At 48.5% G+C, this 23444-nt stretch overlaps 1 protein-coding gene and 1 long non-coding RNA gene across 7 annotated transcripts in view; one reads left to right on the top strand and one right to left on the bottom strand.

Moving 5' to 3' along the window:
• Positions 1 to 1110: 1110 nt before the first annotated feature.
• On the bottom strand, positions 1111 to 9471 carry LOC128109678 (uncharacterized). 5 transcript variants are annotated; one of them, XR_008217887.1, is made up of 7 exons: positions 8810 to 8919; positions 7705 to 7810; positions 5264 to 5377; positions 3527 to 3657; positions 2738 to 2846; positions 1782 to 1870; positions 1111 to 1336 (listed from the first exon to the last, which is right to left on the bottom strand). It is a non-coding gene; the product is annotated as an uncharacterized LOC128109678 (long non-coding RNA). The 5 variants fall into 5 exon arrangements; XR_008217889.1 differs by lacking the exon at positions 5264 to 5377; XR_008217888.1 differs by lacking the exon at positions 7705 to 7810 and having other exon boundaries at positions 8810 to 8915.
• Tmcc2 (transmembrane and coiled-coil domain family 2) overlaps positions 8354 to 23444 on the top strand; it is a 38768-nt gene continuing 23677 nt past the window's right edge. Inside the window, exons 1-2 of one of the 2 annotated variants that reach the window (XM_052736899.1) lie at positions 8354 to 9022; positions 18654 to 19178. In XM_052736899.1, coding sequence (XP_052592859.1) covers positions 8813 to 9022; positions 18654 to 19178 — 735 coding nt within the window. In that variant the 5' untranslated portion in view covers positions 8354 to 8812. Of the gene's footprint in view, positions 9023 to 9671; positions 10079 to 18653; positions 19179 to 23444 lie in introns of those variants that run through there. The other variant, XM_052736900.1, reaches the window with a different exon arrangement.

Below are 23444 nucleotides of genomic sequence, written 5' to 3'. Positions count from 1 at the left end.
ATTGGCCTAAACCCACATAGATAAAAATACAGGTTCGTCTGGTTCCAAAGCCCTAATCTCAGCTCAACACAGTGTTGCATTTTAATGCTGTCACTTATATTACTTAAACAGTGCTTTTTAAATTTTTTTGCCCCATCCCACCCTCGATTTTTAAATTTTAATTTAATTTTTTATGCCTGCCTATTTGGGGTTGTTTGTTTGTTTGTTTTAGTGTGTGTTTTGTTTTGTTTTCAAGACAGCATCTCACTATGTAGCTCTGGATGTCCTGGAACTCACTTTGTGGACCAGGCTGGCCTCGAACACACAGACATCCGCCTGCCTCTGCTTCTGCCTCCTGAGTGCTGGGATTAAAGGCGTGCACCACTACGTTTTGCATAAGCCTTCCTGTTGGTATGTCACCGAATGTGTTCCTGGTGCCTGTGAAGGCCAGAAGAGCGTAGATTCCCTGGGACTGAAGTTACAGGTGATGTGAGCTGCCGTGTGGATGCTGAAAGCTGAATCTGGATCTTCTGCAAGAGGAGCAAGCGCTCTTAGCCACTGAACCATTTTGCCAGTCCCTACAGGCAGATCCTGCCCCACCCTGCCACACACTCGATATTTTCTCCTTCACAGCAGCAAACCATTCTGCCACACCGTTGCCGCTCATCTTTCTGTTCTTGGACCGTTAGGTTATTTCAGGGTTTTTTTTATTACAATAAATAATGGCACTATAAATTGTGGTTGCTCCCGAACCTTATTTTCTTCTTTCACATTATTTCCCGGAGATAAATTCCCTGGAGGTTTCACTAGGTGAAAAGTTACAGGATCCATGTGGCTCTAGCTACGTATTATCAACCCGTCCTCTGAACAGACCGCACTGTGGCATCACATCTTGAAAACGAGTACTATCTTTTCTCACCAGCCCCTCGGGAGGGTTGTAGGGCAAGCCAGGGTGGAGTCCCGCTGCTGCATGGGTATGCCCCGGGGCTTTATAATACTCCCTGAAGATGATGTGTGACACAAGTATGTATATTCCTGAATAAGATCTCATGTGGGATGGTGTGATCCCAGCTCCCACAAGAGGATTCCTGGATTAAGTTCCTCTTTTGGAAATCATAAGGTCAACAAAAGTTACTCATTTAGTTTTTTGTTTATTTTTTTTCTTTTCAAGAAACCTACATTTTCTTCTTGAATCAGATAGTATCTCTCCACTTGTATATCAGAAACAAAGTGTGCCATCTGTTAGAAATAAAGGCTAGACTTCAGCGCATGGTTTGCCATTCCAAACTGGGTCCCAAGGGGTTGAGATAAACTATACCAAGGAAAGGAAGTCCTGGCAGAGCTAGACTTTCAGGATCTGTTAGGAAAGGATAAAAATGGGGGAAGGCTCTTTTCAATCATGTGGCAAGTTATTTGGAGATTGCATATTAATATCATACATGGCAAAGGACCTATTTAAAGTTATGGAAAGGTTTAGATCTGAATCATACAGCACACAGTGCAGCTCACGTGACAGGCATTATTATTGCCACACATGGCAAGCATTACATAGTCCAGCTGACAGTGCAGTAGGCATTGGGGAAAGCCTGGACACTGAAGGTAAGCAGACCTGGTTTGGCCTTCTCCCCAGCCGCACAGGCGGCCTTGGACAAGATTTGATCCCGCCTCACCTTCTAGGAAATGAAAGTTACACTGCTTCCCTACGAACTTCGCTTTACAGACGAAATGAAAGCATGTGCCAGGCATCCAGTGAGTGGTCATTTAATTCAAAAATGAGTCAATAAATGACCAACCAACCCTACCCTTATGCTTCTCAAACTTCAGGATGAAAATCATCTGGGTCACTTCTCCAAAAAGCAGATTTTCAGTTCCATCTCCAGAAATTCCAATTCTGTAGAATAAAAGGATGAAGCCTGGGAATCTACATCTATAACTAAATTCTAAAGTGTTTATGCTACTAGTTCATAGGCCATGCTTTGAGAAACACTGTCTTATAATCTCAGAGAATTAAAACAAAGAAGAAAGATTTCTATCACCAAGAGGATACAAAAACTTGATAGTATGCAAGAAGCCCAAACAGCAAGTGATTTTATTTTCAAGACACTGTAGGTAGTTCCTACCTAATGGAATTAGGGTTGTCCTAGACAACATCTTATCTTTCAGCCCTTGTGATAGATGACTGTGTCCTTGATCTGCCATAGCAATCTGTCCCTTTTCTAGACTTCGGTACATTGTTCCCATTCAGCAGGCTGACAGACATTGCATCTGTAATCCTGTGTTATTGCACATTGGATGTGCACCCCATTTCCCACAACTGGGCTTTAAGTATCTTTTATTGTTTTATCCTCCACAAGCAACATGGAAATCCTTTGCAGTGGTAAGTATTTCAAATACATACTTTTATAAATACAGATCTATGGGGACTGGAGAGATGGCTCAGTGGTTAAGAGCACTGGCTGCTCTTCCAGAGGATCCAGGTTCAATTCCCAGCACCCACATGGTACCTCACAACTGTCTGTAACTCCAGTTCCAGGGGATCTGACACCCTCACATAAATGCACAGAAAATAAAATTAAATTAAAAAATCAGAATAAACATAGATATACACATTGAACTGTTGACCAATAGTCATTGTCAAATCTTTTGCTATGAAAGTGTCTCAGATTCAGTCATGACTAGTTGAGGCCTAGGCTTTGGAAAAGGTAAGTGCTGGAGCCCCACAAGCTGCTTCCTCCTAGACAGCAGGGAGAACTCTTACCTCTCAGGGCTGCTGGGAGGATTAAATAAGAAAATGTTCACAGCATTTCCAGCAAAATGTCCAGCACTGTGGTTGCGTTCAAGTGAGATTCCAGCTCTTGCTAGTACACCTGAAAGGACCACACAGAGTATACGGAGCTGTTTTCAACATCCGCTTTCTGATGTAAAGTCACTAACTGGTGATTTCTAAACAAAACTGGTGTTTGATCTTTCTGCGTGTGTGTGTGTGTGTGTGTGTGTGTGTGTGTGTGTGTGTGTGTGTGTGCACTCAAGCATGCATGCATGGCACATGTGTAATGGTCAGAGGGCGATTTACAGGAATTGGTTCTCTCCTTCCACCATGTGAATTCTGGGAACTGAACTCAGGTCATCAGGCTGGGCAGCAAGTGTCCTTACCCACTGAGCCATCTTGCCCATTCAGCTCACTTCACTCAGTTTTCTGGTATAAGCCAAGGGACCAGCACAGGCATTTCACAGGTACTGTTTACTGGACTCTTCACCCTGCTTTTTGAAACAGGGTCTCTTACTGAACCTGGAGCTCACTGATTTGGCGAGGCTGTGTGGCTAGCAAGCTGCGGGGAGCCTCCTGTCTCTGCCTCTTCGGCATGTGCTATCATCATCACATCAGGCTTTTAACGTGGGTGCCCTCAGGCTTGTGTGACAAGTGCATGAGCTGTCTCCTTAGCCCCTTTTTTTTCTTTTATTCTGAGGTCTAGAATTTTAACCTTTAGGAAACTGGTTGTCCAGAAATGTGTGTGGATTCTCTATAGAGAAGAGAAAGTCATGTTACCATCCCAGCTTTCACGGAGCAGTTCAACGAGGTTTATGCTTCACAGACCTTCTCTGGTCATGTGATGATCATGAGTCTTCTCCCGTTACTGAGGAACATCCAGCTTTCCAAATAAAGACGATGAATCCCACCTGAGACAAGACACACAAACTTTCAGCTTTGTGTTGTAGTTAGGAAACGCTCCAGCCTGAGTGAGGCAGACAATGGGCTCTCGGAGCTATTGTGAGAGCAATGGGTTTGCCTAGTCCTTTGGAATATAGTCAGTTAACTGTAAGAGGGACTGTGCCATGGAGGAAGTGATATAAAATACATAAACTATATATATATATATATATATATATATATATATATATATATATATATATATATATATATATATAGTTTCTCTATACCTAAAGGAATTTCAGCCAAAAGCAAGAAACAGACAATTCTCGGTGTATAAGAATACACTGGCTAGTGACTAAACCATGAGAGATTTATTTGATAGATTGTAATAGAATTGCTCTAAATGGTTACAGAGACCTAGAGAATACGACTAAGTAATAACCTGGAATAATGTAAGAAATGCAATAACATGTAAAAGGCTCTGGGCACATTTTAAGAAAACCAGAAAAAAAAAATGGCAAAATTTAGTTTAAGCTCAGAGCTTTCAGCAATTGTGGAGTGATGTAGACCCTTCCCAGTGCTCTCTGCCTCTTACAAGAGCCAATGAGAACCACAGGCTTAGGTGGTGGGATTGTGACGTCATCAACTCTCCAGCCAATCTCTGTGATGATTATTTGCATAGTTTACTCCTCCTAGTCCAAAAGAAGTTGATTTCTTTTCATGACAACACTGAGTGGAAGTGTTCATCTCCGACAGAAAAGAAAGAAGAAAACTACAGTAACAAAGAAATATTTGTAATTGACATTGGTATCAAAATACAGTGACCAAAATTGTAACTAGTCCTGAAAGTGCTTTTCCTAAGTGTTTTACTCTACTTGGTATGCTAAACCTCAAAATAGCTCTCCAGTGACTTGACAACTCCTTATCCATTTGATGTTTAAATGTTTTAAAATGGATTCCTAGGGAGGTGGAGACAGGAGGATCAGAAGTTCAAAGTATCCTTGGCTACAATAGTGAGTTAGAGGCCAGCCTCAACTACCTGAGATTCTGCCAAGACAAACAAATAACAACAACAAAACCCCAAAGGTTTAAAACAGATTTCTAACTCTCAACAGAGTAAAAGAATAACACTTACCAATTTTCTGAGATGCCCTACAAATCTCTCACTGTTAAGAAAAAGAGAAAGCTCTAACTTCTCAGACCTAACTGTTTATATAGAAAGAAGAAAAGTTCACCCACTCTAGACTTACCTGCCCATCTTCGCGCTTTACCCTCTATAGAAAAATGCATCAGTTCACCAAACTGACCTGGGTGTTGACAAGGATTCTAGAACACTTATATATATATCTGTGTGTGTGTGTGTGTGTGTGTGTGTGTGTGTGTGTGTGTGTGTGTGTGTGTATGTGTGTGTATGTGTGTGTGTGTGTGTGTGTGTGTATATATATATATATATATATATATATATATATATATATATATACATACATATATTCATTCACCAGGTTAGCAAATGTAAAACTAGTGAGAGCTGACTTGTTTATTATTCTATTTGAGATTTCTATTCAAAGAGCATGCTTAGTAGGTCAATTCTGCCATCCTCCTACAACCTAGGGGTGTGGAGCCATCGCTTACTTCATTTGGGTTTACTGACGTCAGCCTTGTGTTCAGCATGGGCGTTTCATAGGCACTGTCCACTTGGTTCTTCACAAAAGCAATGTGAGCATACACATCACAGCCCCTTCACAGCTGAGAAGAACATGGGTTAAAGAGGTTCCTCGATTTGGTTGCCCAAAACAGAACCAGAATTCTCACATAAAATTTTTGACATAAGACTAGCATTCTTTCCACTACACCATATTTATTTATAATAATTAGATATATCAAAACAGAATAGAAAATTCTACTCCTATATGCCAAACATAGCCTTTTGTTATGTGAGTCAGCAGATGTTTGTCCTATCTTAAATTTTAAACATATAGTTAGTGCTTGTATTTTCTCAAAGCAACAGAGAACAGTAGGATGATGGATTCAACACTCTAAGCAGAATTTCAATCAGCCAAAGTGCTTCTGAGTTGTATATATATCTCAGGTACTTATTTGTTTATTATGGCCAATGAAAATCTGTCACTGACTACAAGCCACAGTTGTGGGTCATCCAGATCTCTCCAATGACATCACTCCCAAACTTCCTTCGAAGTAGCGTATTTATTATGTAGTATGTCCCTTTGTGAAATTTAGAAATGGCTAGAACAGATCTGAGTTTTATGGTACCATCTGGAAACTGGATGACATCTGTTATAGAAGTCATACCTTTAACCCTGTGCCAAGCAGTGTCTACATGCCTTCTATATATTACCCAACGTTCTAAAAGGTAGACAGTCATTACCCCAATTTCCAAATAACTAGGAAACCTGAACATGGTTTAGGGATGGAGGTGTAGTTTAGTGGTAGAGTATAAACTTGGCATGTGTGAGTCTCTGGGTTCAGTTCCCAACAGCACCCCCCCAAAAGAAGGGAAACAAAGTGGATTTTATGAAAAACACTAAAGACTTCCCATTGATGTGTTTCACGCCTTGGACATCATGTATAAGTATATGATGATATAAAAATCAAACAAGCTAGATGCTTGGAATCCCAACCCTTGGGAAGCTAAGCCAGGGGGATCCCAAGTTAGAGGCTAGCCTGAGCTGTATATAGTGAGGCGCTTCCTCAAACAAACAAAATCAAAATCAAAATCAAGGTGAACATCGATGTAGTAGTGAAATGAGGTATAAATAAAATATTATGATGTTTCTGTTTCCTGATGGGTCTTTTAAGGTTTTTGTTATGTATATATTTATTTTTTATGTGTATGAGTGTCTTCCCTGCACAGATGGCTGTGCACCCTGTGTGTGTGTGCCTGGTGCCCAGGCAGGCTAGAAGAGGGTGCCCAGAGAAAGTGTTGGATCCCCTGGGGCTGGAGTCACAGACCGTTGTTAGCTGCTGTTTGAGTGCAGAGAATGGAACCCGGGTTCTCTGGAGGAGCAGCCAGTGCTCTTAACTGCGGAGCCATCTCTCCAGCCCCATTCTTGAAGGATTCCTGAGGAACTCCCTTCTGCCTTTCTTCAGCTTGGAGTCAGTTCATGAACATGGGTCAGGGTGGGGCGCCACACTCCTTGCCACCCAAGGCTTGCCCAGGGTTGATGGGGCTTCTGCAGTTCTCCCAGCTCAGGCAGAGAGCAGTATGTTCCTCTCCTTTATACCTTGTACCAAGGGAATCTGCCCCCACCTGCTGTCATCTAGTCCTACCCACGATCTGCTCTGGCGCCCTGCCATTCCTCACCATTGAAAATTCGAAAGGCTTATAGCTTTGCATTCCCAAATTGTGCCTGATACTGTGTAGTGGATATGGGGGGTGTTTTTGCATTCCCAGTCCATTCTAGATTCCAATTTTCTAAAAATGGAGCAGCTTAGTTTAGAAAGTAGCTCCCTGTCGGTAGTAAATTCTTAACAACTTGGTCTCTTTTAGGATACACATCAAAATAAGGGGTTGGAATGGGGAAAAAAAAAGACTTAACAGAGTCAGGAAACTCACAGACTAGTGGGACTGAAGCGAGGCTACAACGGCCTGGGGAGTGTGAACGAGATTGGTAAACTGTAAAAATCCTTCAGAGGAAGCTCTGTGACTCACACAGGATCAGCCTTTCACAGAAGCCCAGGCCAGTGGCTCTCAGACATCATCAGCATGTATCAGAATTATCCAAAGGGCTTGTGAAGTGTAGATCTCTGGGTCCATAACTTTTGATTTAATAGTGTCCAGGAACTTGTATTTCTGTCTGGTTCCCGAGTGACACTGATGTTGCAGGTTCTCTGTTTAGGCCTGGAGAATTTCTGGCTGCTGGATAAGGGCAATCCATCACTGCCACAGTAGGCATACCGTTTGCAGGAAAAATAGTCATTATTTTTTTAATACTACTACTCTCCATTTCTTGGTAACCCCAACATCTGCTCTCATCTTCCACATAGCTCAGTGCTAGTATGGAGCAAAAATAGCATTCCTCTTCTGTTCTGCAGTATGTATCATTAATACCTACCAACAATAACCCATTCTTGTTTAAAAGCTGCTTTCAGGGAGCAGGGGACTCTCCCATGTTTCTGTGCACCTAGTTTCTGAACGTAGAGCCTAAGTTCTTATGAGACCTGTATTTAAAACAGAGAAAGGGGCAATGTGGCAGAACACACCCTCTTCTTTGCATTTGTAGCTATGAATGCAGGCATAGGTTTGTGACTCAGACCACGTACCCTAGACGGGACCAGCCTGTCCCTAACTGAAGGGACCAGATATAAGGTGCAAAGTTAGGGGAGTGATGATAAACACCTTACTGTGCCCCAACATAGCGAGGAGGCGGGGATGATTGTAAAGGCCTAGCCTGGGAGAGGTCGCTCCAGAGCCGGCCCTCCGCAGAGCTCCACCGCAGCCTCCTGTCGCCCTCCAGACCCTCCCGGGGGACGCGCGGTGCAACCAAGCCTACAGCGCTGTCCGCGCGCCGCCGCGCAGCCCTCCGGCCTTCCCATTGGCGGGCGGCGCCATCCGCGCTCGCCTCGCCCTGGCGCCGGCGGGCGGAGGCCGGGGCGGGGTAGGCCGCGCTCGCGGCGGGCTGTGGCCGCAGCCTGGCGCTGCTGCCGGCGGGGAGCGGGGCGCGCGGCGGGAGGAGGCAGGCCCATGCGGGGCGGCGGCGGCGGCGGCGGCGGGCGGCGGGGCCCGGTGCCCAGGGCGGCCCTACCGGACCCGCCCGGCCGGCTCCCGCGCGCCCTGCCTGGCCCAGCAGCCCGGCCTGCGGGCAGGGATGCGCCGTGTGGTCCAGCTTCCCCGCGCCCTGCGGGGCCCTGAGGCAGAAAGTTTGGGGGTCGGGAGCGGCCCTCCTCCCCGCCAGTGACTGCCCAGGGACTCCTGCAGCCCGGCTTCGCCCGCCACCTGCCTCCGCTCCCCAGGTCGGAATGAACTATCCCAAGGCTCCCTCTCTTCGCCCCTCCCTCGTCCTCCTTTAAAAAAGATATTTTCTTAAAATCAAGAACTCGTGATCTGCCTACTCCCCTCGTCCATAATTTAAACCCCAGGTCTTTTGAGTGCAAGAGGGGGTGCGGTCTTCTCCAAGACAGCACGCTAGAAGGACAGAGTCCCCTTGCCGACCCACTTACACCATGAAGAGGTGCAAATCGGACGAGCTGCAGCAACAGCAGGGCGAGGAGGATGGGGCTGGGATGGAAGATGCGGCTTGCCTTCTGCCGGGCGCGGACCTCCGGCCTGGGGAGGCCTCGGGTGCTAACTCCGCTGGCGGGCCAACTTCAGATGCTGGCGCCGCTGCGGTGGCGCCCAACCCGGGTCCCCGAAGCAAGCCTCCTGATTTAAAGGTGAGCGCAGACCGTCCCCAGGCAAGCCCAGCCCGCCACGTATAGCTTTCCCCACCCCACGCAGAAGTGTCTTTAATAAAAGTGATGGGGAAGCTTGCAGAGGTCAGAGAGGATGAACGCTGTCCCGCTAGGACCCCAGGGGGAAGTTAGGTACCATTTGTGCCTGTCTATCAGTTCCATTTCAGGCCTCCGTGTTCTTCATTATTCAGCAAACGGTTTAATGACTCACCCATCCGAGATTGTTTGAAGAACGTGTGTGAAATGCTATTTGCAGACAAAGGGCTGGAGAGATCTAAGATGCTAACTTAAAAAGTTCACAGTACTCTTCCTTCTGTGGGAAGGCTGGGAAAGAAGACTGCGGCATGGGAGGCTAAATAGGTTACCGTTACCTTCCTATGCCAATTAGCCTCCTCCGGGTGGGATTTTTGAGCACCTTCCTGAACGAAGCTCAGTTTGTCCATCTATGAAAGGGGGGTGTAGATGTCTTGCCGTTAGGTGGAGCCAGAGGTTAAGCTAGTGCTTGGAGATCCCTGTCTGCCTGCTAAACCAACCCCCAGGGTGGAGAACTGACAGGTGGCAGGGCAGAGCTTGGGCTGGTTGGGGCCTCGGTTCAAGTTGCACACATGCTGAGCCGGCAGCTAGAACCAGAATTGGAAAGGGCCGTTCACATGGAGCTGTTTATTTTCCAGCCCGAGGTCCTCTAGACAATTGGCGAGCTGGGTTGAATATATATCTCTTGTGTCGATTACGGCAGCAGCCGGGATAAATAATGCGCCTCTGCTGGAGTTACCACCAAGACTGCCAGCTCAGGCTCCTCAGGCCGGTTTACAACTGGGCTGAGAGAGATGTCAGCCCCGGGAAGGAACTTAGATGCCTCCGGGATTAATGCCTTGGGAATTTTCTCTGGAGAGGGTGCAGGGTCTGGGATAGCGGAGCAGAAAGGACTCCCGTTAGGTTAAAGCCTGTGTCCCTCTGGCCGTGGGCACTGAGGAGCTCACCAGAGTAAGCCAATGACATTCCTTCTTTGGCCTGAACAGCTCAGAGTCAGGAAGCCAGGTGAGTGCATGTGCTCTTTTGTGTGGTGCATTCATGTGTGTGTGTGTGTGTGTGTGTGTGTGTGTGTGTGTGTGTGTGTGTGTGTGTGTCCCTTGGGGGAAGGGAGCTCCCTCACTCCTTGTGTGTACTTTTACAATTTTGTAGAAGTTTTGCAAATCTGACCTCTTGTTCACCAACCTTATGCCTAATGATGGGCTCTGTTGGCCACCTAGGCTCTCTTGACAAAGCTTGTGATTTCATCAGACCCCAAGAAGCCCCTCCCCCAAGTGACATGTTTTCTGTGTTAAGTGAGATGTGCAGGCTTGTGGAACAGGGAGGGGATCCTTTGGTCTTGCTCCGCTGGCTGTGGTATGGGGCTGGGGGGAGGGGGCCGGCGGCTGCAGTATCTCTGTATATCTAACGCTGCCCAGAGGTGGTTGTCTGTCCCCTCCTGTATCCTGTATCGTCTCTTTTGATGACACTCATTTTGGTTGGAGCAGCAAGCCCTTGACTGCAACATAGTAACTGCTAAACTGTCCCGAAGGAGACTTGTGAATTGAGGACCCACACCTCCACACAACCCGGCAGTGTGGACCCAAACAAGGAGAACACAGCCACTGCAGCTCATGGAAGCACAGGGCGGCACACAGAGCGTCTGCCTGCTTATCTTGGCGTGCTTCATCACAACATGTTTACCGCAACAGAGACTTCTCTGCCAGATGTGACCTAGGGGCCACCACAGTCTGGCATGCCACTTAACTTTTCTGAGGAAAGGGACGAGGGATCTTGGACTGTGGCCAAACTTGTTTTCCAGGGCTGGACAAGTTTTCCATGGCTGATGGCTTAATGGAAAAATTCCCTCGTTGTCTCTAGAAGTGGGTAGAAGTTGACTTGTTCTGAATTTGACGGCGGTGCCAAAAGGGACGTGTTTTCTTTTTAATTTGCGATACTGTTTGTCCCGCACCTGTGGTTAGTGGTTGCTGTTCAGCAGTCCTGGCTTGCCTTTGCTTTTCATGTTGGACTTGGAGCTAGGAGCTTTCTGTCCCTTAGTCCCACTTCTATTTTCTTGTGACAGCTCCAGGCGTTGTGACCGATAGTGTGCCATGGGGGGAATCATCTTGAGCAAGGAGAGTGTAAGGCGCTGTCTAAAGCACCTCCACAGTAGGAGAGGAAGTGGAAAAAAATCAGTCATTGCTAGAAGCATCTGAATAATGCTTCACTGGTGATGGGCAGCAGTGTTGGGGGCTCAGTTGTCTCTGGTCCTTTAAGAAGCATCATATTATGTGTTGTACATTTCCTAGTTTATTTTGTGTGGGGGAGAGGTGGACGTCCTGAGATCATGGCTAGAGTCTTGAGCATGCTAGCCTGGGATCTGTGATTATAGAGCGGGTAGGGCTGAGGGCAAGGGTGGGGGGGTGGGGGTGGGGAAATATCTACGTAGTAGGAATTTTTAACCAGTAACTATAACAGAAAAGCAACCTGCAAATGGGCCTGGCCCCACAGGAGGCTTGTGTAAACACTTCTGAGTCTTGCCACAACTTCACATAAGCATGTATCCTCCAGGGGCGATCTCAGCAGACAGTATGCAAGGGGAGCGTGACAGTCTAGCGTGGATTCCTGTCTAACCACCCAAGCTTATGTCTCCGTTCATTTGTTCTCACGATCCCATCCTTTGCTGCTATCTGAGTCCCTGCTCGTTGAGGAGAGATGCCGGGGTGGCTTGACACAGAGGCTGCAGTCTGACGAAAGTGTAACAAAAGTCTCCAGCGAGGACACGGGCTGCAGACAGAAGGGGTGTGGGGAGGAGCTCAGGAGAACTCTGCAGACAGAGATCCTGTTCAGTTGGGGCCTGGGTGAACCGCTGAGCTGAGTGTGTGGTTCTGTCCTGCACACTGGATAAGCCTGAGGTTGGGGGAAGGCATTGCCCACCTCCCACCGTTCCCACCAAACTGTTCAGTTGAGGAACAGGGCCTTTCCCGAGAGGAAAAGCCTGGGGATGCTGGCCAGCGAAAGTTCCCAGAGGTGTTCTGTCTCCTTATAAAAGCCGGATTTCCCCCTGGGATTTCTGAGCAGTATCATGGTTGTTCCCTGAAGAAAGGGGAGAGAGTTCCACCATCCACTGTTTCCATCTGGTTGTAAGTACTCTTTTGACTCAAGACTCCTTTGGGATGGTTCAGATCCTGTTCTTCTGTTCATACCACACTCTGAGTGAGGAGCAGAGAAGACCACAGACCACCAAGGGAAATTCACAGCCAAGTCCTGGGTGGTTCACCTGTATGGGTGCTCAAAGGGGCTTCAGTGCCCTGTGAATGGCTCAGGAGCCTTTCTTGGTCATCAGTCCCTTGACAAGAGGGTGTGTTTGGGCAGTCAAAATACAGGACATTTTCAGTGGGAAAGATGTTATTGTAAACAGTGAAGTGGGACATGCATATAAAAGTATACACAGAGAAACATGTATAAAGTTTAATAACAACAAAAATAGACAGGTCATCCATTCACTGCCCAAACCAAGAAAAGAACATCAGAATTCCCAAACCTCTGTGTCCTTGTTCTTATGGGGTTTTTTGTTTGTTTGTTTGTTTGTTTTTGATTTTTAAGACATAGGGGTTGGTTAAATTTTGTGGTATCAGTCTTTAAATGAAGGAGAAGATTAGCTGTTTTGGGGGGTGGGGTATGAAGGCATGTGTGCATCCTGGGACTTTGGATGATTCAGTGACTGTAGAGAATGGCTTTCTGGGACCTTGCTGCGTCCTGGACTCCTACTGTCCTTTAGAAATGGTGTACTCAGACTTGAAGATTCTTGCAATCTATGGGACATGAGCCCCCGAGGCAGAGTTCATCGGGGAGGTAGGCTTGAGGGAGACCTAACCCGAGAGATGGAAACTTAGTTCTTCAGCAAGGCAAAGCCTTCACTTTCAGTGAGCCTCCAGGTCCCCCGGGATGAAACACTTGCAAGAAAATTCCCAGGACACCCCAGGCCTCAGTGTGCTTGGAACACCATGCAGTGGCATCTGGAACATGGGTTAAGCAAGAAGGGTGCTTGAAGGGGAAGATGGCTTTAGATCGGGATCTTAAAGAAAGGGCAGAGTGTTAATTACCAGACAAGAGGAGGATTTCCAGCTAGGATAATAAGATGATAAGAACCAAGACCTCAGTATAGTCTTGACCCTGTTCCCTGTCAGTGCCAGGGACCAGAGAGCTCTGAGGAATGCTGAAGTTGCTAGTTTTGACCCATCTATACCCTTTGAGGACAGAGGATCCCGAGGCCCAGGACTGTCCCCCACCCCTTTAGCCTGAAGCAGTATTCAGAGCAGCCCACCCTATGTGTAGGCTCAGGAGGAACTAAGGCCGGCGGGACAGCATGTGGCACATGAAGCTCTCTGTTCCGCCACATATTGGGCTTAGATTCACTCCCAGCTGCCCTAGTTGCAATTCAGAATTTACAGAATGTGCTTCTTTTTTGTGTGTATCCAATTGCGGCTTTGCTGCCAATCATATTAAAACTGCCTTCCTCTGTAAGGAGTTGAAACATTCAATAAGTTATGAATATGGAGGTGAGGTTAAATGATACTGTGGATAGGGAGAGGTTCTCAGGGTGTGGCTGGGTGGTCTTACTGCCAACCCAGAATCACCTGCGTTTACCTCTTCCATGATCCTTGGCCTCTCCCTTGGAAATCCCCATCAACAAGGATGGTGCATCTTTGGACCGACTACGCCCTGGCTAAAGAAGGGTCCACTTCTCCACCAAACACAGGAGACTCTCACCTGAATTAAGAAGTTGAAACAAAGCTGCTGGAGGCAGAGGAGGCAGGTTTTGGGTTTGACTTTTCAAACCGAACTGCCAAAGGTTTCCTCATTCCAACCAAGGTAGCTGAGTGACAACTTCAGAAAATGAAGCTGGCTGCAAGGGCATGAATCCCCAGCAAACCCTCCCCGAGACACTTGTGGGGACAGTAAGTTCATTCTCCTGCCAAGCCAACACATTCTTGGCAAATTACTAAGATGATAAATGGAGCCAGGGGTATAAGCCATAGCAGGAGGGATCTGGGCTAGACACAAGTAAAAACTGCTCAACTGAGCATTTTAAAGTTTTGGAAAAGATGAAGCCTTTGGAAAAGGTAGTTCTCTAGAGATTACATAACTTCTTAGGGTGGTTTTGTAGACTCGGGACAAATAAATAAATTGTAATAGCCATGCTTGCACTGCGGTCTCTGCCAGGTGAGATGACTGCTGCTCGCCAGTCACTCATCTTGTCAAGGATTCTGCGAACTGGTGGGTGAAGAGTTGAAGAGCCCTTGGAGCAAGAGCACTGGAGGCCAAGTCGCAAGACAGCACATGATTAATTGCAGAATGAGTGATACAGATAATGAGCCCTCATGGGTTCAGAGTAGAGGAGGCCGTGTACACTGGAGTGGATAGATGGAGAGGGATGGTTACGATGGGGAGAGGCAGAGAGAGGGCACGGCACGATGCGACTTTAATAAAAAAAAAAATCTCCTGTGTTGGGGTACATGAGTTAGCTCTGTCCAGAGACCCTAGTGGATGAGGTGACCTTTCTCAGCTGACCTTCCTTAGCTCCAGCCAGACTGTTCTGAGTTAAAAAAAAAAAAAAAAAAAAAAAGGCACAAGAATTCAAATGGGGGTTGAACTCAGACTCAGCTGCTCCTGGGTGAAGTAAGCTCTGCTTTGTTTTATTGTTTTGAATGTGAACTGATCCTGGGGAAGAAGAATGAATCCAGAGACCTTCCATCACTGCGTTTCCAATAGAAACCCCGAGCAGGCTTGAGAACCAGCAGCTGCTGCCTCTCCATCACTCTGTGGTCAGCGGCAGGAAGCCTGGGGTGATAGACCTCCTCTACACCCCCTCTGCTGCCCAGCTCTGCTGCTTCTCGGGGGCATGGAGCTCACAATCCCCTCCGGAAAATCCGCAGTTTCTGTGGGTTTTCCCAGTGACATGTTCTCTAGTGCTGGTCCTGTTTCCATAGAGACCCTATAAATAGAGGAAACGTTGGCGACCTAGGCTTGTAAAGGCTCGGGGTGACCCAGGCGCCCCTGAGTCCTCACAGCAGTATCTGTGATGGGGAAGAGGGAATTTCAGAGCAGGTGGAGGAAGGTTAAACAGTAGCTACCTGGGGAACGTTAGTTCTGGGTTAATTGTGCCTTCCCAAAGACCCTTTCAGCATTTCTGGGATTGATGAGGACACAGGGACCTGTGGGTATTAGAAACTGCTTTAGGTCATGTTTTTTTTTTAGCCAAATGGTGCCAACACTGCACCCTGAAGCCTTTTCCTTTTGACTTCTTGAAGCTGTCTTTGCAGAATCTCAAGCAAACTTCCCTTTGTTGGGCCCACACCCAGGGAGGAGAACAGCTGAAGCCTGCTGTTCAGAAACCACGGGGTTCTCGGGAAAGAGCACCATTCTTCCTGAGAGCACAGTGCCGCCCAGGGAGCTCGGGTCCTCCCCACTCTTGAAGACAGTTCCCGGGAAGGGCCGGTACAAGGCCCTCACTGCCCTCCCCAGGTGTAGTGCCTCCTCCTGGAAGCTGCCCGTGGATATCGAGAGTTTGTGTCCCATCCCTGGCCCTTGGGCCTCACGGCTCTCTCCCTGACACGTGGTTTTGTCTGGCCATCACAGTGGCTTTTGGCAGCTGGAGGACAGCAAAAGTCCATGTGGAAGAGCTAGTGACATTTAGAAGCTGGAACCTGTTATTCAGAGCAGGTGGTGCTTTCTGCTGCGTTGGTGGCTAAGTTCCCTCAAGCTAGTCACCATGGTTTTCCTCACTTCTGAAACTTGGGGCTGGGTATGTATATGCACGGAGGGTTTTTTCTTTTTTTTCCCTCATCATGTTAATGTCAAAACCCTTAAGCATCTTCCTGACACCCACAGGTAGAAGAGCTGGCCTGTGTGTCACCCTGCCTGCTATTCTTGCTTTTTACTCCCTCCACCCCACATTGCTTCTTGACTTCATTTTGTTCTTCCCCTTCATATCTTCTGTGGACTTTAAGAGAGTCCCGGGTGCCGCTGGCGGAAAGATCCTTTACCTGCAGAGCACCTGGGGAGGGGAGAAATGAAGACCTGAAGATCTGTGGTGAGAGGCTTGCCCAAGTCCTGGGGTGAGCCCTGAGCAGACCTCCATACAGTTCAGTGGTCCTCCCCCTGCCCCTGAGGTATGTGACTTAGGTGTTGTCCCAGGAGACATACGCCACCACAGCCGCTGAAGCCTATGTCAAGTGTGGGCCCGGAAATCGGAACAGAAGTTGGAGGCTCATCTTTTTGGTTTGGATGAGCTACCTAAGTATTATGTGCCTCAGGTTTTTCATCTGCAGAATGGAATGTGATTACTTTGATCTATCGGTCTTTAGCTCCTGGAATAAGACTAGCGTCAGGTTAGACTGGCAGCATAAGTTGAAAAGCACTTTGTATGGTTTTAAAAGTAAATTAGACAAGGATTGTCAGGGGGGTCAAGATTCTCCAATCTACCCACTGCTCCCCGTAATCCACCAGTTCCCAAGACTGTGTACCCAGGACCTCAACTAAAGTCTTTTAGGGGAAACACTGTCTCCCTGAGTGAGTACGAAAGAGGGGCTTCTGTGTAGGAGAAGCAAGTTAGGAATGGGGTGTAGAGGAAGGGCCTAGAACAGAACGTTAAGTTCAGAGGATGTAGTGTATTTAACAAAAACAGTTGGGCAAAGACCAGGGCCAGGCAGCCTCATGGGAAGCCTTGTGTCAGCTTTGGGCCTGACCATGTGAGGAAGAGGGTGGGTAACTCAGCTGTAGTCAGGGGGCCCAGGATCTGGCTGACTCTGAGTTTATGGTACCTATATTGCTATCCACTCTGCCTTGGACATCTTGGTTCTGACCCAGTATAGATTCAGTGGGCTTGGGGTACGGCCTCGCTCATTCCTGAAGAGAGGGCAACTCTGGGAGCACCTGACATAGAAGACTTGTTTCTAGGGCTGCTCCAAACCTCAGTTTTTGAGAAGGAGTAATTTCCCTATCTGTGGGTACAGGTCTGTGGTTGCTGCTTTTGTGGATGTCTGGGGAAACACTGAGATTGTGCAGGAGAGAACATACCTCCAGAGCTCCAAACTCGGCTCATCCTGAGGTGTGAGGATAGACAAAAGCGGCCTGTGAAATAGCAAGCATCAGGAGTCGACTATAGGACTCGAATGAGGGTCCTTCCCTTTTGTGCAAGTGCAGGTCTTATAGTCGCACGGAGTGTGGGCGCAGCCAGCTTAGACAGTAATGGTGAGCAGCTCTGAGTGGGCAGGCCACTCAAAAGCTGGAGACTCCTGCTTTCCTGCTTCTCCATGGGCTAGCCTTTACTCTGTTTGTTTCTAGAAGAAAATAAGGAAGAAAACTAGTATATGTAATTTTTTTCTGGACTGTTTAAATTGTTTTCTAATGATGGAGGTTGCTGTGTGAGGTTATAGGATGTTACACAGAGAAAACTCTGCTGTGGCTCCTGAGCCCCAGGTGACTTGGCTCTGTTTCCCTCTTAGAGGACAAAGTATAGTGTTTCCCTGGTCTTCAGAGTCCCACCCATCCTCCCACAGCTCTGGAGCTCTACAGAGGACATGGCCTGCACAGATAAGCCATCTCCTCATACGGAAGCTGCCTGCCATTACGTGACAGTTGCCCTGGCAGCCCATCCACCAGCCATTTGTCCTGGGTAGTGCTGGGGGGGAGCAGCTGAAGTCTCTCAGGGCAGCACCAGGCTCCAGGGCTTCAGCTTGGTTCTAGTCTAAGGGGGAATGAATCTCCTTACCTGGACAGCTGTTTCTGATGTAGCTACTCCAGGCTCAGAAAAAGTAACGCTTATTTCACTGTCAGCTACGTCAGAACGTAGGGGGCTGCAAATAGCAGAAGATCGTAGTAGAGTCATGTAGACAGAGGTAGGTTTTCTAGACTCTTCTCTTGGTTGTGTCAGTCCCCCATCAACTGTCACCTCATGGTTACAGTGTGGCCACTGCATCCCCAGATACTATTTTCATGTTCCAGATGGGAGAACTAGAAAGGACTAGTGCCTTTATCAAGAAAGCAAAGGTGTTTCAGAAACCATAGCTACAAGCAAATGTGCCGAAGCAGGAAGTTCTAGCAAAGTACATTAACACCTCGCGGCTTGATTGGCGAGAAAGGGGGAAGGTGCTGGACACGCAATTAGCCGAGCCTGCTCCGATGGTATAACCTGATTATAGGGGCCTGCTTTTTCCAAGGAATGTCACAATGAGATCTCTTTGGGGATGGATGTTTGGTGATCTCAATGCCCCCATGCAGCTTGAAGGACATTCTGTCATGGGAGAAGGGAGGTGATGGGCCTGGGGAGGAGACCAGCTGAGAAGGGTACAGCCCCAGGAGTGCCTTGTGTACGTACTGCTCGTGTGCTACTAAGCCCCAGGCTCCAGTCTGAGAACATCCTGTTAAGAAATCTGAACTTACTTTAGGAACCGAAGGGTAGATGACCTTGTAGACATGGCAGGCCACCCCGAGGGATCCCAGTATTTACATGTCTGTACTAGCTGCTCTGGTCCCCTAACTGACAAGGCATCCGGGAGCTTTCCATTGACCAGGGCTTTTTTATCTCCTCCCCCTTAAGAAAATCCAGCAGCTCTCGGAGGGCTCCATGTTTGGCCACGGCCTGAAGCACCTGTTTCACAGCCGCCGCAGGTCACGAGAGAGGGAGCACCAGGCGTCTCAGGAGGCCCAGCAACAGCAGCAACAGCAGGGCCTATCTGATCAGGACTCCCCAGATGAGAAGGAACGCTCCCCGGAGATGCACCGCGTCTCCTATGCTGTGTCCCTGCACGACCTGCCTGCCCGGCCCACTGCTTTCAACCGGGTGTTACAGCAGATCCGCTCCAGGCCCTCCATCAAGCGGGGCGCCAGCCTCCACAGCAGTGGGGGGAGCAGTAGCCGCCGCGCCAAGAGCAGCTCCCTGGAGCCACAGCGCGGCAGTCCTCACCTGCTTCGGAAGGCCCCCCAGGACAGCAGCCTGGCCGCCATCCTGCACCAGCACCAGGGCCGACCCCGCTCCTCCTCCACCACCGACACAGCCTTGCTCCTGGCCGATGGCAGCAATGCGTACCTCCTGGCCGAGGAGGCCGAGGGCATCGGGGACAAGGTAAGCCCCCGGCGGCGGCGGAAGGAGGGCTTTGAGAGAACCTCTGAGGCCACACTGATGCCCTGCTTGGCACTGCTGACCCCTGCTACCCCATTATCTGTCCTGGCTGAGAAGTCAGGCTATGACCAAGCCAAACACAAGGGGCTCATTTTTGTTTGTGGAGATTGTTTTTTTTAAAAATGGTTGTTTGCTCAGATTGTTTGATAGTAATTTTGGTTTGTTTTCCTTAAACGTGCTTTAAAGAGGGGGAACTGGTTATCCCTCTTATTAGCAGCATTAACTGGCCTTAATCTCTTTGCTCTTCTGTATCACCAGTTGAAAAATGGGATGAGACTGATGAGCTAGCATAGGTAAGGCCCTGGACTGGAACCTGGCACAGTATGTTTACTGTGAGTATTAACAACCAGAAAAGAAGGGGAGGAACCCATGAAGTGTTATCTGGCACTTCTTGAAAGTATCCAACTCATTTGTTTATTGGTTTAACAAATACTTAGTGAGTGCTGATTGGATGTTACAGGAGTGAACGAATGGTGTTGCTGTCCTCATGCTGCCCGGTGTCTAGAAACACCAGTGAATGAGTGGAAAGGCGCTGATGACCGCTTGGGGGTGTGTGGAAACAGAGTAGGCAGTGAGGGTGGAGAGGAATCGGCCAAGACTTTCTGGAAGTAACTGTCGAACTAAATCTTGAAGGAGGGAGGGAAGGTTGGTATGCAGCAAGGCAAGAGGGCTGGTGGCAGCTGCTTCTGCTTTTGGAAACTCAGGGACAGAGGCCAGAGGGTCATGAGTACAGAGCGCGTTAGAACAGAGGCAGTAGACTAGGAAGGGGGCAGAAAAGGAGCCAAGGAAACCGTCTTTGAGGTTCCTGCAGCAGCTGCTGCCATGAGGATGTGAAGGAGAAGAGTTCAGAAAATACTGGGGAGTCCGAAGCAGTGGCACCAGACGAGGAGGAGGCTGGGAAAGTGAAGGAGGAGAAGAGGAACCTCTGGCTTCCGACTTAGCTGCCCAAGTAGAGAGGGCCCACTCCGCCGCCGGCTGGCAGGCAAGTGAAAACAGCATTGCGGTTGAAGTCACTGATGCAGGTGAGAAATCCTCAGAGGCATTTCGAGTGAGGAGAGGGCTGCCGCCGATCGATCCCACTGACATAGAAGGACAGGCAGCCAGCTCTGACCTGCTGCCCCTGCCACACTGGCTTCTCCCCCCCCCCCCCTTGCCTCCTTTTCCGTGCCTCAACAGTGTCTCCCCACAGATTTGTTCCCCCACACACCTGCGTGCCCTTCCAAGGCTCTGGGACTGTGATTCATTTTCTCTCCGGTGGTCTCCATCAACCGAAGAAAAGTCAGAGCTGAAGGATTGATGGGAGGCATGTTGAAAGGTCAAAGATGGCAGAGGGTTTGGAATTAGAGGGCTGGCATGATGTCTTGGCTCGCAGAAAAGGAGGTGAGGAAAGCTGATGAGGTGGAGGAAAGGAGAGAGGGGAGTTAAAGAGTGAGGGCATTGAGAGAGCATAAAGAGGAGGTGGAGACAGAGGTGCCATTGGGGTTTAAGGACTGGGAACTTGGTTGGATGTGCGTGTACATACCTGTAATCCTAGCACTATGGAGCTAAGGCAGGAGGACCATGAGTTCAAGATCAACCTGCATTACATGGTGAGACTCTCAATAAAACAAAGACTAGGGATATAGTTCAGTGATTGGGTGTGTTACCATGTCCAAGGCCCGAGGTTTGAGCCTTAGAAAAAGAAAAAAGGCAGTGGTGGCACACACCTTTAATTCCTGCACTTGGGAGGCAGAGACAGGCAGATCTTTGTGAATTTGAGGCCAGCCTGGTCTACAGAGCAAGTTCTAGGACAGCCAGGGCTACATAGAGAAACCCTATCTTGAAAAACCAGGCCGGGCGGTGGTGGCGCACGCCTTTAATCCCAGCACTCGGGAGGCAGAGCCAGGTGGATCTCTGTGAGTTCGAGGCCAGCCTGGGCTACCAAGTGAGTTCCAGGAAAAAGGCGCAAAGCTACACAGAGAAACCCCGTCTCGAAAAAAACAAAAAAAAAAAAAAAAAAAAGAAAGAAAGAAAAAAGAAAAACCAGGAGGAAGAGGAGGAGACGGCAGTCCACTTGATAGAGGGGAAGCTAGGCCCAGGGGCTTTGCTTGGGGATGATGAAGGAGGGTCAGAGAGAGATAAAGGCAGCCTGATGTATGGAGGGCAGAGGGAGGAAAACCGTTCCAGCAGGGACCTCAAAGCTGAGGGCAGGCCTGCCTATGAGAGCTTGAGGAAGTGGGTGGTCCTCCTTCTAGAGCACAGGAGCTATCTGGGAAAGGGCTGCCCTGGGAAGAGGAGCTGCGGGGACAGCCTGAGATGGACAAGTACCTGCCTCTGGAGGATGGATGACCGAAGATGGGCACGGTGGAAAAAAGGGAGAGTGGGAGAAATGGCGGATGACTGTGGAGTCCTGTTTGGGAGTAAGAAGGCTACTGGGCTCTCTAGCATCAAGGTTCCAAGGACATTCTGCTATAAAGTTGTTTCTACTATAGATTGTCACCAGCAGACTCAACTCCCTATACAAGATCCAGAGCTTCCTAACACCGACTGTGACTTCTGTGCATTTGACTTTTGGAAATACTTGGACATTAATGCACTCAGCCGTACCTGGCTCTGGGTGGGCAGTAGCTCAGGTTTGGCTTGATACTCTTCCAATGTAGACATCTTTTCGTGAATTCATTAAAATGATCCTCTAAGCCAGGTGAACCAGATTATAAGAGCCCAAGTTTTGGGATTAAAAAAAAATATATATCCAAAGACGTGTTAAAACCACAGAGCCCAGGGGCTGGAGAGATGGCTCAGCGGTTAGGAGCACTGGCTGTTCTTCCAGAGGTCCTGAGTTCAATTCCCAGCAACCACATGGTGGCTCACAACCATCTGTAATGAGATCTGGTGCCCTCTTCTGGCCTGCAGGGATATGTGCAGACAGAACACTGTATACATAATAAATAAATCTTTAAAAAAAAAAAAAAAAAAAAAAACCACAGAGCCCAGAACCTGTAGCATAGTTGTGAAAGATCCTGGGTTTCCTAACCCCACGCCCGGTGCTCTTCCCACCATGCTAGGCTGCCCTGCATGTGTAGCTGGCACTGGTAATCAGTGACGGGGCTCAGCCACCAGCTCGTCTGACCCAGGGTTTGCTTTGGCAGAATTATCACACCCAGGGGCGGCTTTGCAACAGTTTCTGACCATGAGCTGGCGAGCATTTTATATGTTCTACATGTAACACGAGTTCTACATTTCTTCAAGGAAAAGGACCTTCCGCCAATGGTTCTAGACCACCTGTCCATAGCAGAGCCTCAGCCCGCAGCCATAAGTCAGCAGATGCCCTCTCCCTTCTTGGGCACTTTCACTTACACCTCCTGCTTTCCCCTGTATTTGACAACGTTTATTGAGCATCTACGAAGTGCCGGCTACTATTCTAGGCGTTAAGGATGATTCAATGAGTGAAAGAAAAGTTCCTGCAGCAACACATCACCCATCCTAGTGGGAGGAGATACCACCAGATGACGATGCAATGTATTTGGTAGTGTGAGTGCTGAGAAGGGAAACAGAGGCAGAGAATGTGGCATGCTCTTATAACAGGTTGGTCAGAAAAGCCTCTCTGACAGTCTGATGGGTGAATTGTGGGGATGTGGAATGGAGATAGCAAAGTAGAGAACACATAATCAAATCAGGGACAGGCTGGGATGGGGGGCTGGGGAGGGACAGGGAACACTGGAGACTGCTTTGGGCCCAGTATGCCAGGAAGAGGACTTTTGATTATCCTTTTTTTCTTTTTCTTCAAGTGATAGGGAAGGTTGCTCGAGAACTTGGTCCAGGATTACTCGCGCTGCCCTGTGAGAACTGACCGGGTTGAGCCAGGGGTCTGGTAGAAAACTGGTGCATACTCCAGAGGAGCTGATAGTTAGGGCAGGTGGCTGTGGAAAGGATGTTGGTTGAACTCTCAATTTGCTTCAGACGTTGAGGCCAAGGGTTTCTGATGGATTGGCTATGGGGCGTGACAGAAGTCAAAGATGGCTCATGGTTTGGGGCCTGGCTGCAGGACGAAAGAGATTTCCGTGAGCTGAACAGCAAGATGGCAAACTGAACAGCTATTCCTTTGGTGGGGGCCAGGCAGAGCTAGGTTTTGGCTGTGTTAAGTCTGAGGCAGCTATTACACACCCCTGTAGAAATGCCAAATAAGCAGGAGGATGTACAAGTCTGGAGTCCTGGGGAGAGATCCAACCT

Source organism: Peromyscus californicus, unplaced genomic scaffold (assembly GCF_007827085.1).
Source record: "Peromyscus californicus insignis strain IS unplaced genomic scaffold, ASM782708v3 Scaffold_14__1_contigs__length_90479793_seg_2, whole genome shotgun sequence".
NCBI classification, from domain to species: Eukaryota; Metazoa; Chordata; class Mammalia; order Rodentia; family Cricetidae; genus Peromyscus; species Peromyscus californicus.
Note: the sequence above shows the minus strand (reverse complement) of the source record. Positions and strands in the feature narration are given on the sequence as shown.